At 53.7% G+C, this 10,021-nt stretch overlaps 1 protein-coding gene across 4 annotated transcripts in view; it reads left to right on the forward strand.

Annotated features, from left to right (window-relative positions):
- TRIM50 (tripartite motif containing 50) overlaps positions 1–9,670 on the forward strand; it is a 61,901-nt gene extending 52,231 nt beyond the window's left edge. For 3 of the 4 annotated variants that reach the window (XM_063646390.1, XM_055292888.1, XM_063646391.1), the window contains 5 exons: positions 1,940–2,035; positions 3,195–3,425; positions 3,538–3,560; positions 5,521–5,645; positions 8,692–9,670. In XM_063646390.1, the coding sequence (XP_063502460.1) occupies positions 1,940–2,035; positions 3,195–3,425; positions 3,538–3,560; positions 5,521–5,645; positions 8,692–9,281 (1,065 nt within the window). In that variant the 3' untranslated portion in view covers positions 9,282–9,670. The remainder of the gene's footprint in view (positions 1–1,939; positions 2,036–3,194; positions 3,426–3,537; positions 3,561–5,520; positions 5,646–8,691) is intronic. The other variant, XM_055292889.1, reaches the window with a different exon arrangement.
- Positions 9,671–10,021: the final 351 nt, after the last annotated feature.

The following is a 10,021-nucleotide window of genomic DNA, read 5'->3' on the forward strand; positions in this document are numbered from 1 at the left end:
TTTTTAGTAGAGACGGGGTTTCACTGTGTTAGCCAGGATGGTCTCGATCTCCTGACCTCATGATCCACCCGTCTCGGCCTCCCAAAGTGCTGGGATTCCAGGCGTGAGCCACTGCACCCAGCCAGATTTGGGTTTTGATGATCCCAAGGCTCTTCTCTGCTGCAACACAGAATACAACTAAATTGCACTCCTTTATTGCCCTCTTTTAGGTGTTCTTGTTGCCTCTTGTTTATTGAGATCTTGAGATACTCAATTGATGGGTGCATTGATTTGCATAACTTAGTTCCTCCCATGGGGAAGGAATGAGTCCCATCTGTCTGCCTGGGAAGGGTCACATTGCAATGCTGTTTTTAGGCCGCTGTGAGATGTTCTGATGCCTCGTTCTCCAGAGCAAGGACTGTCCGTTTATGCCAGCAAGTGCTTTATTCTTTACTCAGCTCCCTTCCTGAAAGCCCCTTGCAGCTCTCTGGTGCTTGGGCACGATCTAAGCCAAATATTCTGTACACTGCATGGGTACAAACCGACGGGGGCTCTGGTCAAGTTGTGCAGTAGATGGTGGTCCAGGGGTCCTGGTTGGCACCCCCAAGGCTAGGTCAGATTTGGGGCCAGGGCAATCCAGGAGAAGTGCATTTATGTCAGCTTGGGGAGGTCGCAAATCGTGCTGTGTCCAAGCCCACCAGGAATGGATTCAGGTGTTTATAGGTGTGGGGATTCACCAGGTTTAACTCAGGCCCATGTAAGCACCACTGGCCCTAGAATTAGCCTCACCTGGCGCCGGCCTTTTTGTGATGGCTCCTGATTAAATACCCACTAATTCTGGATCTGCTGGTGACCACAGAGTTCACCTGGTGGGTCCCCTAGAGGCAGCATTCAATCCAGGAAGTGCCAGCATCACATGGTGACTTCTGGTAGCTGTAACGTTTAGTGACTCTCTCCATGTCATGCAGAGGGGTGACATCGAGACCCTCTTATGCCTGGGAATTTCCTACTGTCAATGCAGAATATTCTTTTTAAAAAAAAATTAGGCCGGGCGCAGTGGCTCACGCTTGTAATCCCAGCACTTTGGGAGGCCGAGGTGGGCGGATCACGAGGTCAGGAGATCGAGACCACGGTGAAACCCCGTCTCTACTAAAAATACAAAAAAATTAGCCGGGCGTGGTGGCGGGCGCCTGTAGTCCCAGCTACTCGGAGAGGCTGAGGCAGGAGAATGGCGTGAACCCGGGAGGCAGAGCTTGCAGTGAGCCGAGATCGTGCCACTGCACTCCAGCCTGGGTGACAGAGCGAGACTCCATCCCAAAAAAAAAAAAAAAAAAAAAAATTAGAGATGGGATCTCACTATGTTGCCCAGGCTGGTCTCAAACTCCTAGCCTCAGGTGATCCTCCCACCTTGGCCTCCTAAAATGCTGGGATTACAGGCATGAGCCATTGTGCCCAGCCTAGAATATTCTTGAATTATTTTATCTTTTTTTTATTTTTATTTTTTTGAGACAGAGTCTCACTGTGTCACCTAGGCTGGAGTTCAGTGGCATGATCTCGGCTCACTGCAACCTCCACCTCCCAGGTTCGAGCAATTCTCGTGCCTCAGCCTTCCAAGTAGCTGGGACTACAGGTGTGCGCCACCACGCCTGGCTAATTTTTGTATTTTCAATAGAAATGGGGCTTCACTATGTTGGCCAGGTTAGTCTTGAACTCCTGACCTCAAGTGAAGTCCCACCTCAGTCTCCCAAAGTGCTGGAATTACAGGCGTGAGCTTCTGCGCCCGGACTATTCTTGAACAATTTAACCTGTTTTGGACTCAAGGGTACCTGGGTGGCTCTGGTTCCCACCCTGGTTTCCCTGGGAGTGCTTGTGGCCGTTGGGATACTCCAAAGAAGGTGACCCAAGGAGCTGAGAGGGGGAGGGATCAGCTGCTCATGGGGCCATGGCCTGTTGCCTCCAGGAGGAGCTCGCAGCCCTCATCTCTGAGCTGAAGCAGGAGCAGAAGAAGGTGGATGAGCTCATTGCCAAACTGGTGAACAACCGGACCCGAATCGTCGTGAGTGCCCCTTCCCTCTGCCCCTGCCTGGGACCGGCCACCTTCACTTTCCTGTAGAGCTCAGTTCTCATTGGTCCTTTACAGAAAACCATGCCTTCCATATAAAGCCAGAACTCAAAGCATTCTGGCGGGGGGTGGGGAAAGCGCAAATCCTCTCAGGGGAATTCAACCCAGTTGTCGTCAGGACTGGCTCCAAGTTGGCTTTTGCCCTCTGTGTCCTTGAGACTGAGATAACCCAGGACTTGAGTCCCAGGGGGTAAACAGCTTAAAGCATGGGTGTGACTCCTCCGCCCCTGTGCCACCTGTGTCTGCTTGACCTTGCCAGCCTGTCATGGTGCCCTCCCAGTACCTGGGTGCGCAGGCGTGGAGAGGCTGGCAGCCCTGGGCCCTGGCTGATCTCCTGAAATGAAAGGTACATGGGGCTGGGAGGCGTGGAGCCCTGGCCCTGGAGGTGGCTGTGAAACAGAAACAGGAGCTGAGCGAGATCCAGGAGCACTGGGCCTCCCTCATTTACCCTCCTCACCCTTGCGCGGCAGGCAGTATCAGCCCTGCCTGGTGGAGGCAGAGCTCAGGGCTCTGCAGGCAGTTCTGGCTCCCTCACAGCAAAGTCTGCTCGCCCAGGGCCTTCCTGCTTTCCTTCAGTTGTGGAACCCTGTGATAACACAAAATCTTACATGCACACTTAATAGTTGAAATAGGCAAAGTGGGGTGCGGTGGCGTGCATCTGTAATCCCAGCAACTCAGGAGGCTGAGGCAGGAGGATTGCTTGAGGCTGGGAGGTCAAGGCTACAGTGAGCTATGATCGTGTCACTGCGCTCCAGCCTGGGCAACAGAGTGAGACCCTGTCTCTAAAAAAAAAACAAATAGGCCAAAACAGAGCCACTCCATTTGAAATGGGAGCTGCGGCCACCCTCCCCACGGCCACCGCCAGGGCTCCCCAAGCATGAAATGGGAGCTGCGGTCACCCCCCCCATCGCCACCGCCAGGGCTCCCCACGCATGGGGTGAATTCCCTGCCCGGCGCCAGGCCATGCAGCCTCCCCAGAGACTCAGGTCCCAGGACCAGCCCAGTCAGGAAGGCCCTGGGGACACCGAGGCCAGCCAGACAGAGCCTGGCAGCTCGGCTGTGAGTCTGCAGTGACCAGCCCTCCCTGTCCCAGAATGAGTCAGATGTCTTCAGCTGGGTGATCCGCCGCGAGTTCCAGGAGCTGCACCACCTGGTGGACGAGGAGAAGGCCCGCTGCCTGGAGGGGATAGGGGGTCACACCCGTGGCCTGGTGGCCTCCCTGGACATGCAGCTGGAGCAGGCCCAGGGAACCCGGGAGCGGCTGGTCCGAGCCGAGTGTGTGCTGGAACAGTTCGGCAATGAGGACCACCACGAGTTCATCCGGGTGAGTGGACAGGGAGGTGTCCCATCCCTACACCTGCCAGGGCCTTCCCCTTCCCAACAGTGCCCTGGCTTCCCACCTTCTAGCCTTAACCTGCCTCTCTCTTGCCTTCCAGAAGTTCCACTCCATGGCCTCCAGGTAATAACCTTGGAGAGAGCTCAGCCAGGGTCTGCTGGCTGCGGGCACGGGCCTCTCAGCTCCACTGGTTCCTCCATTCGGCTTAACCAGTGCCTCCCAAGCAGCTGCCCACAGCTGGCTCTATAACTGAGCCTGGGGAAAACAGAGGAAAGTCACGTCCCTGCCTTCAAGGGTCTCGCAGATGGGTGGGGAGGCAGATGGTGAACTGTGGGTACCTAGAACAGCAGAAGTTCACTCAAGCTACAGAAATACTAGAGGAGGGTAGCTCATGACTGCAACCCCAGTACTTTGAGAAGCCAAGGCAGGAGGATTGCTGGAGGCCAGGAGTTCAAGAACAGCCTGGCCAACGTAGTAAGACCCCATCTCTACAAAAAATACAAAAATAAAAAAATTAGCTGGGCATGGTGGCATGCGCCTATAGTCCCCGCTACTCATGAGGCTGAGGTGGGAGGATTGCTTGAGCCCAGAAGTTTGATGTTGCAGTGAGTCGTGATCATGCTACTGCATGATCCAGCCTGGGTGACAGAGCGAGACCCTGTCTCAGAAAACAAAACAAAACACTAGAGGAGGAGCAGGTGTCTGGGGGGCCTGGCAGAGGGGCACAGTCCTGATGGCTGAGAAGGGCCCAGGACCCGAGTTTACCAGGCAAGCGAAGGGAACGGTCCTATAAAAGGGGGAGTGGCGTGCGGACTCTGGTTATGAGAAATTCAGGGTGGCTGGGTGTAAGGCAGAATATCAGGAGGAGTGGGAGCTGGGAGAGGTGGGAAATGGCCAGAAGCAACATCCAGGAGCACCGGGCATCCCTTGCTTACCCTCCTCACCCTTGCGCAGCAGGCAGTATGAGCCCTGCCTGAAACTTGCTCTGCAGATTGTGGGAAGAGAGTGGATCCATGTTCTAGACCCAACAAACGAACACATGCAGTTCCCAAGCCTTCCTCACTCCCTGTTTATGGGAGACTCCTTGTTTCTCACATTTCTTTTAGTCTTAGAGACAATTTGGTCAGGAGACATGGGTTTAAATGAAAGGACAGAGGCTGGGCACGGCGGCTTACACCTGTAATCCCAGCATTTTGGAAGGCCAAGACAGAAGGATGACTTGAGGTCAGGAGTTTGAGACCAGCCTGGCCAACATGGTGAAACCCCATCTCTACGAAAAATACAAAAATTAGCTGGGTGTGGTGGCGGGCGCCTGTAATCACAGCTGCTGGGGAGGCTGAGGCATGAGAATCACTTGAACCTGGGAGGTAGAGGTTTCATTGAGCTGAGATCACCCCACTGCACTCCAGCCTGGGCGACAGAGCAAGACTCCATCTCAAAAAAAAAAGTCTTGGCATGGTGGCTCATGCCTGTAATCCCAGCACTTTGGGAAGCCAAGGTGGGTGGATTGCTTGAGCTCAGGAGCTCAAGACCAGCCTGGGCAACATGGCAAAACCGTCTCTACCAAAAATAGAAAAAAATTAGCTGGGCATGGTGGCACATGCTTATAGTCCCAGCTGCTAGGTAGGCTGAGGTGGGAGGATCACTTGAGCCCAGGGGGTTGAGGCTGCACTGAGTCAAAATCATGCCACTGCACTCTGGCTCAAAAAAAAGACACATTACTTGGCCCCCATAATTGTTTCTGATTGGCAGGTCTGGTGTGGGGTCTAAGAACCTGCATTTCTGACCATTTCCCAGGTGGACCATTGACTTTCCACTGGGAATGGGTTGGACCATTTTCCAACCAACACTGCTGGTCCCCAAACCTGCACTCTAGAAGCACCGCTATAGAGCATTTCCCCTTCTAGGAAGGAGATGGGTCCTCCCTGAAGGGGCTGTGCAGGGGAGGGGACGATGGGCACTGATGGGCATTGTGACTGCAGTCCTGCGCTGTGGATCTGGCTGGGCAGACATACATAGGATGGAGGGGTGGGGTGGGCCACATGATACATCACTCTCTTGTACTGTGAACTGTCACCTGCAGAGCAGAGCTGCCGCAGGCCCGGCCCTTAGAAGGCGCATTCAGCCCCATCTCCTTCAAGCCAGGCCTCCACCAGGCTGACATCAAGCTGACCGTGTGGAAAAGGCTCTTCCAGAAAGTTCTGCCAGGTGAGGCCCTGACCCATCCTCCTTCCTGAGGGCTGCCGCCCAGGGCGGGTGGCAGTTCATCGATTGTATCAGAGAGATAATAAGCTACAGAGAACTCAGACGGAGGTTTGTGGAGGGTCCTAGTGAGAGCATGGGACTGAGTTTCTGAATAGCTTGGGTTCCTGCTTACTCCTTCCTTTCCTAGCTGGTGGCTGGGCAAGTTGTGTCATTTCTGAGCCCCAGGTTCCTCATCTGTAAAGTAGGGCTATTAGCACCCACCTGGCCAGGCTGCAGAGCTTGTATATGGACGTGTGTGTTGCAGCTTAGTGCTTCATAAATGGTATTAGGTTGGTGCAAAAGTAACTGCAGTTTTTGCCATTACTTTTAAAAGTAATGTACTTTTTGGCTGGGCGCAGTGGCTCACGCCTGCAATCCCCAGTACTTTGGGAGGCTGAGGAAGGCGGATCTTCTGAGGTCAGGAGTTCGAGTCCAGCCTGGCCAACATGGTGAAACCCTGTCTCTACTAATAATACAAGAATTAGCCGGGCATGGTGGTGGGTGCCTGTAATCCCAGCTACTCGGGAGCCTGAAGCAGGAGAATCACTTGAACCAGGGAGGTAGAGGTTGCAGTGAGTTGAGATCGCACCATTGCACTCCAGCCTGGGCGACAAGAGCAAAACTCCATCTCAAAAAAAAAAAAAAACAACAACAAAAAAACAAGTAATGTCCTTTTAAAAATGTCCTTCCTACTCAAAGGACAAGTGGTCTTAAAAGTAATGGCAAAAACCACAATTACTTTTGAACCAACCTATTCTTGCTCTCTGTCAAAAACAACTCAAACACCTTTCATTCCTTTATTACTAGCATGCTGTTTTGTACATAAGGGAGACTGCTAACGGAGTGATTTCATCCACCAAAAGCAAAAATAGGGTTTATATAAAAGAAGGGGCTGGGCACGGTGGCTCATACCTGCAATCCCAGCACCTTGGGAGGCCAAGGTGGGAGGACTGCTTGAGGCCAGGAGTTCGAAACCAGCCTGGGTAACATAGTGAGATGCCATCTCTACAAAAAATAATTAGTGAGGTGTGGTGACATGTGCCTGTGGGCCCAGCTACTGAGGAGGCTGAGGCAGGAGGATCACTTGAGCCCAGGAGTTGGGAGGCTGCAGTGAGCTATGATCGCACCACTGCACTCCAGCCTGGGTGACAGAGGAGACCTCATCCGTAAGAAAGAAAAGAATGAAAAAAAAAAAGGAAAGGAAAGAAGGAAAAAAATTGCAGTTTGTGAACTGTGAATCCTGTTTGTACATCTCACATTTCTTTTTTTGAAGGAAAATTTGTATTATTTTAATGTACAGAAAACTCAACAGTGTACATTTTACCCAGTTTAGTGGTAGTTTCTTTAGCCTTTGCCTTTTTGAGCTTGGCAATGTGAGCCACAGACTTGGGTCCCAGGACACTGCCTCCCCAGTGATGGCGGTTCTCATCACATTTGTTGTTGTAATTGGTCCTGGTAGCTTCCACCAGCTTAGCCAAAGCTCTTTTGTCTTCCAAGTTAACCTGTGTGAAGGCGACAGTGGTGCAGGTCTTCCTGGGGACTAGACATCCCAGTCTTGCCTTCCCCTTGATGATGCAGTCAGGGACCCCATTTTACAACACAGGCACAGGCAGGAAGACAGCAAGCTTGATGGGACCCATGCTGCGTGGAGTCACCACCAGTTGAGCCTTTTTTCTTTTTCTTTTTTTGAGACAGAGTCTCTCTCTGTCATCCAGGCTGGAGTGCAGTGGTGTGATCTCAGCTCACTGCAACCTCTGCCTCCCGGGTCCAAGTGATTCTCCTGCCTCAGCCTCCTGAGTAGTTGGGACTATAGGCGTGTGCCACCACGCCCAGTTAATTTTTGTATTTTAGTAGAGACGGAGTTTTTCATTATGTTGGCCAGGCTGCTTGCAAACTCCTGGCCCCAAGTGATCTGCCCGCCTCAGCCTCCCAAAGTGCTGAGATTACAGGCATGAGCCACTGCGCTTGGCCCAGCTGAGCCTTCCTGTTCTCCACCAAGGTGGTGACGGTGTTAATTCCTGCTCCAAGGACAGGTGGCCTCTTAGTGGGGACGTCCCCTTTGCCAGCAGCTTTCTTCTCAGTCAGGGCCAATAGTCTTCGCTTCTTCTCTTGCTTTGCCCGTGGTCTGTACTTGTGGGCCAGCTTAAGCAGCTGAATAGCTGTTTGGCAGTCCAGGGCCTGGGTGAACTGGTTAATAGCGGGAGAACTTTCTGCTACTTATAGAGGATGGCTGTCTGCCGCTGCACCCTGACCGAGCAGGACCATTGCACAAAGTGGGCGAGGTCCCTTTTGGCCTGGAAGTCCTGTCCAGTGCCAAAAGTCTTAGGCCTTTTCTCAAATGGGATTCACCACTTTCTTGGCCTCCTGCTTCTTCACGCCAGCAGGGGCCGGAGCCACCTTCTTCCCCTTGGCCTTCTCTCCTTGTGGCATCTTGGGTGGTGGGAAGGGGTGAGGGGCAGGCAGCGGGAGCACATTTCGCATTTCTGGGGTAAACGGATCAGCTGGTAGCTAGCAAAAAGCTCAGGTGGGCTAGTTCATCCTTAAATAGGCTGACTAGGCTAGCAAATCCAACAGCTGCAGTTGTTATGGGTTCTCCAGAAAAGCCTGAGGGCTGAGCTGTAGGCTCACGGGACAGTTGTCTTCCAGGTCCTTCCCACAGCATCTCTGCATCAGGCAGGTGGGCCAGAACCCCTGAGCCCAGTGTCTATTTCTTTCTCCAGCCACCTCAGCCCCCCACAGCCCACCAAGCCGCTCCCTTTTATATAAACCCTGTTTTTGCCTTTGGTGGATGCAATCAGTCTGTGATTGATTTTCCTTATGTAAAACTTCATTCATTCATTCATTCATTCAAGGAGCAGCCCTGTACTGGCCCCTTCTAGATCCTGGGCATAGAGAGATGAGGAAGACACAGCCCCTCTCCTTGGGGAGTTCAGGGCCTCCGACAGCTTCTGTGGGGGGGGTCTGCTGCCCTCCACGTGGCCTCACAGACCCTCTGTGATCTCCCTCCCAGCCCCAGAGCCTCTCAAGCTGGACCCTGCCACTGCCCACCCACTCCTGGAGCTCTCCAAGGGCAACACGGTGGTACAGTGCGGGCTCCTGGCCCAGCGGCGTGCCAGCCAGCCTGAGCGCTTTGACTACAGCACCTGTGTCCTCGCCAGCCGCGGCTTCTCCTGCGGCCGCCACTACTGGGAGGTGGTGGTGGGCAGCAAGAGCGACTGGCGTCTGGGGGTCATCAAGGGCACAGCCAGCCGTAAGGGCAAGCTGAACAGGTCCCCTGAGCACGGCGTGTGGCTGATCGGCCTGAAGGAAGGCCGGGTGTACGAAGCCTTTGCCTGCCCCCGGGTACCCCTGCCCGTGGCTGGCCACCCCCACCGCATCGGGCTCTACCTGCACTATGAGCAGGGTGAACTCACCTTCTTCGACGCCGACCGCCCCGATGACCTGCGGCCGCTCTACACCTTCCAGGCCGACTTCCAGGGCAAGCTCTACCCCATCCTGGACACCTGCTGGCACGAGAGGGGCAGCAACTCGCTGCCCATGGTGCTGCCCCCGCCCAGCGGGCCTGGCCGCCTCAGCCCCGAGCAGCCCACCAAGCTGTAGGGCCGCCCGGGGTCCTGCCGGCCCACAGGCCCATCCCCGCGGGGCATCAGGGACTCGCGGGCTTCTGCTGGGTCCCGCCCGAGGTGATATCGTCACTGTTTAGGAAGGTCTTCAGGCCTGTGTGTCCCTGGAACATGTAATGATTGATAGGGAACAGGACCCCAGTTCCTTTCCCCTCAGCCAGGGGTGTATTTGTAAACTTCGGCCCCCAGGCCTTGGCAGCCAGGGACACACTGAACTCCCCATGGTTCCTGCCACTAGCTAACCACGCTGTCTGCGCAGACGCTTCCGAGGGCAGAAATAGTCCCATGTATACCTTTTCCATATTACTGTGAACTTCCAACTACTATCAAGGATAATAAATTTGACATTATTTCTTTCTCTTTAAATGATTTGCAAATATTAGTCGCTATACATACTGCTTTATGCTTGAGTCTTTTTTTTTTTTTTTTTTTTTCTTCCTGGGATGGAGTCTCTCTCTGTCACCTAGGCTGGAGTGCAGTGGCACGATTTAGGCTCACTGCAACCTACACCTCCCGGATTCAAGTGATTCTCCTACCTCAGCCTCCCGAGTAGCTGGGATTACAGGCGTGCGCCCCATGCCCAGCTAATTTTTGTATTTTTAGTAGAGATGGTTTTGCTGTGTTGGCCAGGCTGGTCTTGAACTTCTGACCTCAAATGATTCACCTGCCTCAGCCTCCCAAAGTGCTGGGATTACAGGCATGAGCCACTGTGCCCAG

The sequence above is a fragment of the Symphalangus syndactylus genome, chromosome 9, assembly GCF_028878055.3.
Source record: "Symphalangus syndactylus isolate Jambi chromosome 9, NHGRI_mSymSyn1-v2.1_pri, whole genome shotgun sequence".
NCBI classification, from domain to species: domain Eukaryota; kingdom Metazoa; phylum Chordata; class Mammalia; order Primates; family Hylobatidae; genus Symphalangus; species Symphalangus syndactylus.